Raw genomic sequence first — 13,597 nt, forward strand, 5'->3', positions numbered from 1 at the left:
TTTTGCCACGACTATCTAGACACGCGGCAGCGTGTCAAGCCAAGTTCAAGCAAAGGAACTGGCTAGCCAGCGCCAAGTGTAATATTACACGAACCACTTGGTGCCACTTTTGACCCTTCTATAACTCAAAACATCTTTAACGTAAACACATAAAACTACGTGTGTTTAATTATATCCATAAGGACATCTAGAAGCCCAAATTTCATGAAGCTAGCTCAAACGGTTATAAAGATATGAAGGTCAAAAAGTCGTAAATTTTAAGACTGACTGACATACCTATAGTACCTAAACCTATCAAATCAAATCAAAAAATCAAAAATATTTATTTGCATAAATAAGGGTACAATAGGTGGTATACAAAGTTTTCAGTCGCATTCCTTATTTTACCATAATATGGCGTACAAATATTCAATATGTTACCCCTAAGAGCTATATTCTGGCTATATGTACATACATGCATTCTTATAAGCTAAGTATATGGCACAATTTTACACAAAGTCAAAAAATAATAATTTAAAATGAAATTGATAATTAATGTCTTGCTTGGTAACATGTCTAATAAATATAAAATAAATAATTTCATAATCAATAAATACTTTATCAAATTATCATGCTTACAAATTACAATTTTCCAAAAACTCATCGATCGAATAATAGCAATTCTCAATTAAATATGTATATAATTTTTTTTTAAATAAATTAAATGGCAGTTCCTTAAAACTATCAGTAAAACAATTAAATATTTGTATTGCCATTCCATATACATTCTTCTTAGGTAGAGAAAGATTTGTTGTCGGCATGAAAAGTTTATTCCTATAAGCACCTCGTTTTGATGTCATAGTGATATTTCTAAAGCAAGACGGGTTTTTCCTAACGAAAATACAAATTTCGTGTATGTACAGAGCGGGTAATGTTAATATTTTTTTACTTTTAAACAGTGGTCTACAGTGGCCTAACCTCCTTCCAGATGACCTAGAAGGATGAAATTTGGAATCCAGCTCAGTTATTGTGTGAAAGCGTAGGAAAAAATCTAAAAATTAAAAAAAGTTATAAAATAGGGGGGGTCCCCATACAAAAAAACCATTTTTTATTGTGACTGACATATAAGTACCTAAACCTAACCTACTTCCAGATGACCTAGAAGGATGAAATTTGGAATCCAGCTCAGTTATTGTGTGAAAGCGTAGGAAAAAATCTAAAAATTAAAAAAAGTTATAAAATAGGGGGGGGGGTCCCCATACAAAAAAAAACATTTTTTATTGTGACTGACATATAAGTACCTAAACCTAACCTACTTCCAGATGACCTAGAAGGATGAAATTTGGAATCCAGCTCGGTTATTGTGTGTAAGCGTAGGAAAAAATCTAAAAACAAAAAAAAGTTAATAAATAGGGGGGGTTCCCATACAAATTTCTTTTTTATTGTGACTGACATATAGTACCTAAACCTAACCTACTTCCAGATGACCTAGAAGGATGAAATTTGGAATCCAGCTCGGTAATTGTGTGTAAGCGTAGGAAAAAATCTAAAAATAAAAAAAGTTAAAAAATAGGGGGGGTCCCCATACAAAAAACCTGTAATACGCGCTAAACAACCGGCCAACGGTGTGTCGTTGGCGGCGCGCGGCACCACATAATTAATACAAAGAACAGAAGTAAAAAACATGCAGCGGAAACACAAGAAAAAACATTAAATCTCAATACCTGCCTAGTTTTCTTTACAAAAAGTATTGATATCTCATCAAAAACATAAATGTAAAAAAGGAGAGCCAAGTTCAATACAAAAATTATGCTTGGCTGTGGGGTTCGCCGCAAAAAGAATGGAGATTTAAATGAGTGCCAAGTTCTATGCAAAATCCAAATATGTATTTATAGGAACAAAATAACATTATAAACAAGTATTAAACTCTATTTCTTTGCTTTATTGGATACCTATAACAATTGCTGTTATTTAAAAAAAATGTGAGATCTTAAAGTAGGTTAGATTTGGCTTGGCCAGTTTTTATCAGAATTACAAAATATATATGTTGAATAACTTTATAAAATGACTGATGTAATGAAAACTGGCCAAGTCAAATCTAACCTGCTTTAAGATCTCGCATTTTTTTTAAATAACAGCAATTGTTATAGGTATCCAATAAAGCAAAGAAATAGAGTTTAATACTTGTTTATAATGTTATTTTGTTCCTATAAATACATATTTGGATTTTGCATAGAACTTGGCACTCATTTAAATCTCCATTCTTTTTGCGGCGAACCCCACAGCCAAGCATAATTTTTGTATTGAACTTGGCTCTCCTTTTTTACATTTATGTTTTTGATGGGATTATAATAAACATGATGGTGGATGTAACGTCAAAGCGCCAGTGCAAGTGTCAAACTTGAGTGCTTTCACTGCGTTCTTAAATAATACGAATTGCAGAACTAAACTTGTCCAAAATTCGACTAGCTTAAAAAGTCACAAAAATTGCCTCATGTTCGAAAGTCACGCACATGTCACACGAGAAGGCGAAAAGTCACGAAAAATGTGACTTTTGTGACCATCAGGCAACACTGTTCGCTTGTCTCATCTTGTCTATTCTATCGTCTATGGTGACATAGTGTTGTAAACACTATTAGTACCTTTTACGATTCATTAGATTATTATTTATAAGATGGTCAAGCAAATCTTTTCAGTAGAAAAAGGCGCGAAATTCAAATTTTCTATGAGACGCTATCCCTTCGCGCCTACATTTTTCAAATTTGCCGCCTTTTTCTACTGACAAGATCTGCTTGACCAAGATATTAAAAATTTCAAAAAAAAAATCGTTGTATACAGGTGTCCCAAGACCATGGGACATCTACTTTAAATATCGTAGTATCGTATCGTATTTTAATTTAAAAAACAATTTAAACTGCATAAAACTGCTTAAAAATCTATTAATGCAGTTTAAATTGTTTTTTAAATTAAAATAATCTCTTCTTTCAGCAAAATATCCTATCTACCATATTTAAGGTAGATGTGAGGGCGATATTAAAGAATGGCTGGAGTATATGGATATAATTATACAGTGTGGAAAGATAAGTCGGGCCCTGGAGGGAAACTACCTTAAATCCTTAAGCTAGCTCATTTTACTTAAAGGAGACATTCCTTTATTTTTAAAAGAAACAAAACTGCATTCAAAGATTTTCTAAAACTCGCTTGCCTCGCCCGGGACTCGAACCGACTAAAAATTCCAAAAAATAAAAACTCGCAATTTTATTCTACTAGTCGATACAGTTAATGTTAATGATAACATTTCTCCAAGAAACATTAGGTCTTACACTCATCTGTCGTACAAAATATTCATAAAATCTAATATTTAGTACTCAAGATTTTTTTAGACAAGCCAAATTGAAGAAAAAAAGAAAAGTACTTTGAATGCAGTTTTGTTTGTTTTTAAAAATAAAGGAATGTCTCCTTTAAGTAAAATGAGCCAGCTTTAGGATTTAAGGTAGTTTCCCTCCAGGGCCCGACTTATCTTTCCACCCTGACACGATAACAGAACGATATGTTTGAAGTAATGTCATCCGAGGATTCATACTTCTTTTGGCGGCGAGAGTCCCGTGGCCAGTACCCACAGTCTCACAGTAGATGTCCCATAGTCTTGGAACACCCTGTATTAGAAAAATTACCAAGTACCTACATAAGAAGAGAAGACCCTCTGTAGGCTTAAAGATTATACTATAATACAATATGCCTTGCGATTTTTCGACGACAATGCAATGCGTTTTTCTCTTTTACTCCAATTAAGGTGTAAATAGAGAGAAATTTTTAAGAATAGTTCAAAATTTTCGTGCGATTTTATTCCATGTAATGCTATAAAATATTGTACATGTAGGTATGTAAATATACTCCATCGTTGGCCGTAAAGTTGTTTATGCTTCGACGCAAATGGAATAACATAAAATAGAAACTTGTAGTCAGATAAACTTTATTATAGTTACCTATAATAAAAAGAGGCTGGCAGAGTTTATATTATACAATGCAATCATGTTGTGGTTTCTAAAAGTATTGTTTCGTAAGTTCAACTTGGATACTTTGTTTAAAAGTTTTAAAACTTAGTTTCATATTATTAATCAAAACTGAAGCAAAATCTGGACACAGTGGACTGCAATGTCACGCTTACACACTGCATAGGTATTGGTGCAGTCGACAGCATAATTGCAGAAAATGTCAAAAAAGTAAATTCCCCAAAAATATGAAATTTCACTTTTCTTGCAGAAATGCAGTCGATTGCAGCAGTGTTGCAGCGTGACATTATTGCTGCAAATGTCAAAATCGATGTTACTGCCCGAAATGTTGACATTTACGGCAGCAAAACAGTCGGCAGTAATGTCACGCTGAATACTCGCTGAATCAGAAAGTTACATAAATCTATTTTCATTTGCAGTTTGTTGTTGTTTTGGTGTAAAAACTGCACTTAGCCGGTCTAATGAGTCTATCAAGCATAATATTAATGAACCTGATGAAAAAGAAGTTAATTACATCTTGGGAAGAATACTACAGGCCGATAAATTCGATGAGCTTGCTGATAGAATAGCAGATAGAGCGGTAAAAAAGCTTAATGACTTCCAGAAAACGATTGTTACTGAAAAAATAGGTTTTGATGATGGAATATATCGTAGTCAAACGAAACCTAGTCTAAAACAAAGACTAACACATAAACATAATCATAAGCATGGTAAAATTAACGTAGATGCCGTTTTAAAGAAAGCAATCTTACCCTTAGGTGGGTTAAAATTGAGATATAAATATTTAAATAACAAACATGCCAATACCACTTCGGAGAAAGACAACGACGTATCTGTAAATACTGACCATGACGAAGGCAGTGACATAGATCTAAATATGAAAACAATTAGTGATGAAAACTTTGATAATCCATTTGGTACAGGACAAACCGTTTCTTGGGATGAAACATCTAAGAATCCACCACCTAGAGACGAGCAATTAGATAATTCGTTTAGAAGTGACACCAATGACGGGCTTAGTAATGAAAGTAAATCAGGAGAAAAGGACGCAAACTTAACCAGAACAACAAGAACAGAAGGAGACAAACAATTTGTTTTAGAAGATCACCCAGATTATAAAGAATATAATGAACAGATGGCTAATATCGAAAATCGACATGAATTTGACTTTGACAAAAAAATATTTTAGCATATTATACTTAGAATCAAATTGTAAACACATCAATTAATAAATTGGCTCATGAATACATAATATATTTAGACCAAGATAACTCCGCCACGATTTTGATAGCATAGACTGTGCAAGTGTAATACATCACAATTTCATAAAAGTTTGACGTTTAAAATAACACTGTACAGTCTTAGCCAAGTCTTAGCTATCAAAATCACTGCAGGCTTATCATGGTCTAAATCTAGAAAGTCAACAGTTGGTCAACAGATACTAGAATCCATATAATCCTCTATTGTTAGACTTCCGTACTCCTTAGTCAACCCTAGTTTCGCCGTGTCTGGAGGCCAAAAGGAAAAAAACGGTTTCGGTACCCTTGTAGGATCACTTTGTTGTCCGTCCGTCTGTCAAGAACCTTTATTTCGAGAACGCGTTGAGGTCCTTTGAAGCTGTTAAAGAATAATAAACACGTACCCCACGGTTTGTGATAGAGGTTCACTTTACAGTAGCCTTTTGGTTGAGAATGGCCCAAATACTATCAATTAAAACTATATTAATAAACATCGGTCAAACCCTTCAAAAAAACTACGGAATACTCCACTGAGCATGGTTTTAGCCGGTTTTTGCACATCACTACGATAAACCGGTAAAGGACAGATGGCTGGCTTAAAAGACACGCATCCAGGTCATATTTATTTTTAAAAACGAATAATTTGTCACAAATGTCAAACTTGTCAAAGTCTAACGCATACATAGACATAATATATATATAGACGGTGTCTCAGCGAGCTGTCACTGTTGCCACTTTTGTTTAGTGTACGATTAACAATGAGGCCCACGTTGCTGTAGCCATGTCGATAAAGTCATATCGATAAACTATCGACATCTCTTGCAATTTTAATTTTACTTCAAAGGCTTAACGATACCTAAAATGACCAAAAACGCTTTTATTCTTTATTGTGGTTATCAGATCACAATTTTATAGTCACGCCCCAGCAGGGAACCAAGGGAAAGTTCAGATATTTAATTAAAATACATAAATACCTCCTAAAATAGGTGTTCCGCAATAATTGAATTATATTATTATATTATAATATATTCATTATCCATTAGCATTTCAATTATGTTTATGTTTAACGAAGATATTGAAGCTTCAATTAATCGCTATTTCGTTCCGCTGTGTAGCGTTTATCGATATATAACATGATTAAAATCGACTTTTCACATCCCTAAAAGAGCACACATATACGCTTTTACGCACACATACACAGCCCGGGCGCATCAAGAAAGGCAACACTTGATTTGAAGTCCACCTTGTCAACAGTATGGTTGTCCTTTTTTGACAAACGGCATTTTAAAAGAGCGAGGAGAGAGAAATGATACTAGTTGCTGCGTCGTGAAAGAGAACAGAAAAGGTTGGGCCCTTGAACGCATATTGAAACGGTAGTTAGCATTGTTTGTATTTATTTGTTTAATTTTATTTACTTCGATAACACAGCATATTTGTTTTAAATAATCGTATTATACCAACTTACATCTAATGCTTCATTACAATGCAAACTCTAAGTACAACTTTCATGCAAAATATTGAAGTGAGCAGAGGTAAGTTTTTTGATAACAATAATATGTGACGTCCCACGGGTAAAGGTACCTTATGGTGGTTGGCGCTTACGCTATTATTAACGCCGCTCCAATATTATAGCGGCGCTATGCGACGTAAGCGCCGGCCGCCATAAGGTACCTTTACCCGTGGGACGTCACATATATATTTCAGGTATTGCTGATAGGACCTACTTATACCATACACAGTAGATCAGTGGTGGGCAAACTTACTTCATGGGGGGGCCAGAAACTTTAAGTAATGTAAGTGGAGGGCCAGAATTGTAGCCAACATATATTTTGGTTTGTGATAATCGTGGGCCTGCGATAATTATTTCATTTGACCAGCGGCTGGCTGAATAAAATCCATGCGCGGGCCGGAGATGGCCCGCGGACCGTACTTTGCCCACCACTGCAGTAGATTGAGGAAGATTTTGAGTGTTATCGTTCGTAGTTTGGTGAAAAAATGTGTAATGGACAGAGCTCGGCAGGGGTGAGCCATTTTGACGTCACTTATGTCAAGTGTAGATATTAATATAGATACACCTTAGAAAGAAATATTAAAATAATACTTTATTAATTATAATTAAACTAAAATGACAATGCCTTATGTACAAATAAACTTTAATAGTAGCATATGGATGGATATACATATTATTTGAAGAGGTTTACTAAAAAAGCTTGCTATAAAATTAATTTGCTTTAATGGCAACGTAAAGATCGTAGCGGAAAGGCAGCCTAAATAAAATAATTTCTTTAGTTATTAAATTACACCACATATACCATCGAATGACAAGGCATGTCCATGTTGTGCAAACTCTGAAAACAGCTCACCCCCGCCGAGCTCTGGTAATGGATATTGCTGTGTATGCGCATTTTTGAGTTTTCATGTTTTTCGAGCAAAACTCGGTCTCTCAGATGTTTAGAATTTAAAAAGAATACTTATAGCGTAATGTCAGCATAATATTCCATATATGTATAAGACTGTGTTAGTAAACTTTTTAAATTGATGGCAGATAAGAAAGTGTGCTGCGTGAGAGACTGTCCCGCTAAGGATTCAGAAGATGTCACATATTTCAGTCTACCTGCGAATGTGGAGAGGTGAGTAAGAACAACACTATAGTTCGTTTTTTTTAGCATTAGAAAGAACTTGGAAGAAGGCAAGCGATCTTGACATGTCTTTTAATGGAAAAACGCGTTTTAAAAATCAATAACTACTACTTATGAAAGCAGAAGAATATAAATGATCGTATTAGATTCATAATTGTTACATATTTACAGTAACTAATTTTTAAAATGTGTTTTTCAATTAAAAGGCACATCAAGATTGTTTACCTTATTTCTAATGCAGAAAAAAACGAACTATAGTTTACAATTACTAAATAAAAAAAAAATAAAGTATTAAAAAGTGTCATCGTCTGGTGCAATATCTAAACAAGTAATAACTTGACTACCAACTATTTTCCATTTATTTTATTTTATTCTGTTAGACCCTCTGTGTTGAAAGAGAAGAGTCACAACTCTTCTCTTTCAGCACATACCCTAGGATGGTATTCCACCTATCCTTTCCTGGGTCTCACTCTCTCATTAAACAAAATATAAAATCTCAATCTGATTAATCAAATTTTCCTATAACTTAATAAACATTTTTTCATAATATTGTCTTCAGTTACCGCGATAGTTACTCATGAAATAAAACTATTGTAACATATTGTATTGTGTATGTGTTTCAATATAGGTAATATAAATATAATCCATCTCAATAGTTTTATTTCAATTTTTTTTCCTCTGAATTAATCATTTCTAGCTAATTGGAAACAGGCATTTTTTTCTCCCTTGCTAAAAAACCAGTATCTTTGTGAATAAAGAAAATATACTTTTTTTTTCAGGAGACAGCAATGGATAAAGCTTTTAGGGATAACAGACTTATATAATGATACACAAAATCCAAGGGACTTCGCTGTTTGTTCGATCCACTTTGATGAAAGCAATATTAGTGTCCTTAAACAAGCGCTGCCTACATCTGTCCCTACTAGACATATCCCAAGACTAAGAAAGGGTGAATACATATTTAGTTCCAATACCGCATCACAGACAGACTTCTCCAGTAGTGAGGATGATGAAGAAGATGATGATGATGGTGAAATTAATAAAAGAATCGGACCAAAGAGAAAAATGATTGTCTGTTGTGAAATTGATTGTGATGAAAGGCGATTTTATGATGATGAAGTTTATGAAGAGCCGCCATTTTCATTATGCTGTAGTGAGAATGAACCAAGAGACAGTATTGATCTAGGGAATAGGAAAATATTTGTCTTTTATGAAGATGGAAATATTGAAGTAAGTGGAAATAATGATACATCACTTACTGATGAAGCTACACCAAAATGTAATGTACAAGATAATGGAGAAAAGAAAGCTGTACCTGTGATAACTGATGTTATTAGTTTGCAAGACCCAAGAGTAATCTTTAATAAATTCTTAAAATGGCGACAGAGAACAACTAGCAGACAGAAAGGGTCAAAATATGAAAAGGACTTTAAAATATTTGCACTGAATCTGCATACGATGAATACAAGAGCTTACAGAATGTTGATGGATATATGGCAACTGCCTAAAGAAAAAGAGTTGAAGGATATACAGTTAAAGATAGGGCCTAGATTAGATGAACAAATGATGATATTACTAGAGCAAAAGTTTAAATTGCTGTCAAAGAAAGCCAAATTTTGCACTCTAGGACTTTATGCTATACCTTTAAAGCCTCATCTATATTACGATCCTGCTAATGATAATATAATAGGAGTGCATAATGTTAATGGTGAGAAAAAAAATATGGCAGCTACATATGCGTTAATAGCTATGGTCCGAGGCTTAATAGTTCCATGGCATCAGCCTTTAGCGTATTCGTTCTTCTCAACCATGACGGAAGTTGATGATATAGAACTATTCCTTAAGGACATTATTGGGAAACTGAAGAAGTTAGATCTGAAAGTTTTGGCGGTTGTAATGGGATCTGATGATTTCTTTTGGAAGTATTGTAGATCGAAACACTTTATTTCCGTGACGAAGCCTTATCTGAGGATTGGGACAAACAAGTTGTATGTTGTATTTGACATCCCGCATATTTTGAACATGTTTAAAGAAGAATTTTTGGAGAATGACTATATTTTTGAGAATGAAAAGGTCTCCGGAAAGTATGTCAAGCAGGTTTATGACATTGATAAGGAAAAAGGTAGAATGTTGACTAAATTGACTGATGAACATATGAAAGTTGGTAAGAAACAAAGAAATATTGAACATTCTCTTCATGTTTTTAGCAAAGCAGTCTGTGGAGCAATATGCTTTTATAAAGACCATGGGTTGATAGAAGAAGAAGTAACACCAACAGTAAATTTTATAAAGAAAGTTAACGAGAGTTTTGACGTGTTAATTAGTGGAGATAAACATAAAGATAAGATGAAATTGGCCGCAGCACAAAATAAAGCGCTTGATAATGGTTTATCTGTATTCAAAAAGCTGGCTAAAGTAATGGATATTGACAACAGCGGCAATCAAGAAGCCGACAGCTTAAAATACTTTCTAGTTTCATTTAGGTCTCTATGGTTGATATCTTGTGCTTTAAAAGATGCGCAGCAAATTGGGATAATTCAAACCAGATTCTGTAACTTAGAGCCGATGGTTAAATTCGTTGATTTGATAAAAAAAGACGCTAACACTAATAAGCCGTCTTCAATTAAATTCACGGGGTCTTTCTCAAAATTGTTCGTCAAATACTTGGTAGATTTGACACCCGCGCCAAAATCCATAGGCAATATGGATGACTTTTTAAAAATGGCTGATGGCGTGAAGGATTGCTACGAAGTTTATAGCGGGGAACGAATTCGTTTAAAAGACAATGATTACAGATTTACGCTGCCGGATACATACGCCATTATCTACGTTTCAAGCTATTTACTGTACAAATGCTCGATACTTCACAAATGTAAAGTATTTGTAGATTTTATGAAACGTTTGGTTGATTTAAATAAAACAAAAGTGTACGTGCATTTTGAAAACTGCAACAAAGAGGCGGCGTTTTATGGCAAATTAAAGTTACCACCGATGGAGTTGCCAGCATATGTGGAGAAATTAGATAAATATTTTATAACGTGCTTCAACGATAATTTTCATACGAATCCAGCAGAAACGATATTTCGTGCACTAAAAAACGTGCCTTCCTGGAAATTCCCGTGTCCGTGCTTTCCAAATGAATATATGCTCAAACTTTTTGTACGGACGAGAATGTATGAAACTGTACTTCACAATACTAAATGTTTAAAAAATGTATTGCTTGATACTCCGTACAGCTTGGAAGTTAAACAGTTGTAATTTAGGTGTATAATAAATATAAATCTGAGTATGTGGTGGTATTGATTTTTGTTTTTAACGAAGAACTCCCCCAGAACTAATGTTCATATATGTTATAGTACTTTTAGTATAGGACCATAATGAAGCTCATAGGCCCTACCACGAACCTACCTATACTGACCTGGGTCTCTATGATATTGTAAATTTGTTCTAAACTCGTCCTTTACGCTCACTCGGTCATTATCTATGATATTTTATATGTAGATGTGTTATACACGTTCCAAAATTGAAGCACTCACCTCGTGTCATGTGTACGAGTTTGTCTCAGTCTTCCTGACGCAAGCGCGAAGTGTACACCGGTTAATACTTTTCCACAAATAACGTGTATTAAGCAACAAAATGCCGACCTGCGTTATTTTGAAATGCTCAAATTATCCGCGGAAGCGCAAAAAAATTGACGGCGTCACATATCATTGGTAAGTAAAAGCTGAAATAACCCGTTTTTCTTCGGTTTAATCTTGAATTAAATAAACCCAGCCGCCATTTTCGCCGGCTGACAGAACGAGATAAGTTTATGTTCTCATCAGTGAGAATGACAAGGACGCACCAACTGCGTACATAGATTATCATAGCAGACGCGTCATGGTAAGTTGCATTCATTGTTTGGTGCTTGTCGTACAAATAAAAGAAATATACTTAAATTTCAACTTTAATATTGAAGTTTTTTACTTGAACGCATTTTTTCTTGTATTTAAGTACAACATAGACATAATATATATATAGACGTAGTCTCAGCGAGCTGTCACTGTTGCCACTTTTGTTTAGTGTACGATTAACAATGTGGCCCACGTTGCTGTAGCCATGTCGATAAAGTCATATCGATAAACTATCGACATTTCTTGCAATTTTAATTTTACTTCAAAGGCTTAACGATACCTAAAATGACCAAAAACGCTTTTATTCTTTATTGTGGTTATCAGATCACAATTTTATAGTCACGCCCCAGCAGGGAACCAAGGGAAAGTTCAGATATTTAATTAAAATACATAAATACCTCCTAAAATAGGTGTTCCGCAATAATTGAATTATATTATTATATTATAATATATTCATTATCCATTAGCATTTCAATAATGTTTATGTTTAACGAAGATATTGAAGCTTCAATTAATCGCAATTTCGTTCCGCTGTGTAGCGTTTATCGATATATAACATGATTAAAATCGACTTTTCACATCCCTAAAAGAGCACACATATACGCTTTTACGCACACATACACAGGGTGGGCGCATCAAGAAAGGCAACACTTGATTTGAAGTCCGCCTTGTCAACAGTATGGTTGTCCTTTTTTGACAAACGGCATTTTAAAAGAGCGAGGTGAGAGAAATGATACTAGTTGCTGCGTCGTGAAAGAGAACAGAAAAGGTTGGGCCCTTGAAGTACAACAATTGGCAAATTAAAGATTATTATTGGCCATATTATTGTCCGGGTCGCGTCAATTAAGTAAATAGGTATATTGCTGTTTATACAAAGATTACTACAAAATTAGTATTTATTGTCAGGCATTTCATTTTCTCACACAGTAACAATTATTAATAACATAAAATTGTTAGTAAAATAAAGGATTTTGTTGTTATTGAGTTTGCTTTTTGTCAAAATGTTTCTATAGTATAAGAAAAATTATGAATAAAGATTATAATATAATATCTTTTATTTACATAACTAAATATGAAAACTTTTTACTTCGGTAGCGAGTACATTACTACATAAAACTGCATTAAAATGATTTGCACCTTCTGTCAAACATCTTAGTCTTTGATATTTTTTTTTTCTTAATAAGTTTTACGCTTCGCGCCATATTCACTGTTTGCCGTCGTGTTATGGTGGTATCACTGATTTACTAAATTCACGCGCAAGTGACAAACACTAGCCGTCTCTTTTTTACTTAGGTATTCTTTTAATTGTGCCGTCTCTTTTACGCATTTGCGTATGAAGTTGTAAACAAATTGTAACTAATGCTGCCGTGTCGTTGGCAGCATTGGTTGGCATCATTTTTTTCGCTTGATATGTTAGTGTATGGCTTATCTACATATAAAATATCATAGGTCATTATCAGATAAATTTAACATACATATACCCGGAAACCACAACTCAGTCGACCGCTGACCAAAAAGCGGAGCGGACGCCAAAAGGCAAGTATTATTAGTTCCACCATTTGTCGCTAGATGTCTCTGCATGTATTTTAGATGGCGCTATCGTTTGTTTCCCGCAGTTCTGATAAGTTTGATGCCAGTCCAAGCTCTTTTTACAAGCTTTTTTTTAGTTTTGTTAGTATTAAGCTGGGTTAGTGGACTGTATTTTAATTTTTTCATTCGTTCTTGTTAATACCAGCAAGAACGAATAATCATTTCCTTAATATTACTCGACATAAGTTCACGTATCAATAATTATTTACTGACGAATTTTTTGTATTTTGACATTTGTGAGCTGA

General features: G+C 34.1%; 2 protein-coding genes across 2 annotated transcripts; both read left to right on the plus strand.

The window, feature by feature from the left end:
• The first annotated feature begins 3,907 nt into the window (after nt 1-3,907).
• Nucleotides 3,908-5,238, plus strand: LOC134677682 (uncharacterized). Its single transcript, XM_063536145.1, has 2 exons — nt 3,908-4,039; nt 4,412-5,238. Exons 1-2 carry the CDS (start codon nt 4,012-4,014, stop codon nt 5,179-5,181), a joined length of 798 nt encoding a protein of 265 aa, XP_063392215.1. The 5' UTR covers nt 3,908-4,011; the 3' UTR covers nt 5,182-5,238.
• A 1,355-nt stretch (nt 5,239-6,593) lies between these two features.
• On the plus strand, nt 6,594-11,150 carry LOC134677227 (uncharacterized). Its single transcript, XM_063535659.1, has 3 exons — nt 6,594-6,762; nt 7,776-7,860; nt 8,649-11,150. The coding sequence occupies exons 1-3, from the start codon at nt 6,714-6,716 to the stop codon at nt 11,125-11,127; spliced, it is 2,613 nt and encodes an 870-aa protein (XP_063391729.1). The 5' UTR covers nt 6,594-6,713; the 3' UTR covers nt 11,128-11,150.
• The last annotated feature ends 2,447 nt before the right edge of the window (nt 11,151-13,597 follow it).

This window comes from Cydia fagiglandana, chromosome 26, assembly GCF_963556715.1.
Source record: "Cydia fagiglandana chromosome 26, ilCydFagi1.1, whole genome shotgun sequence".
NCBI lineage: Eukaryota > Metazoa > Arthropoda > Insecta > Lepidoptera > Tortricidae > Cydia > Cydia fagiglandana.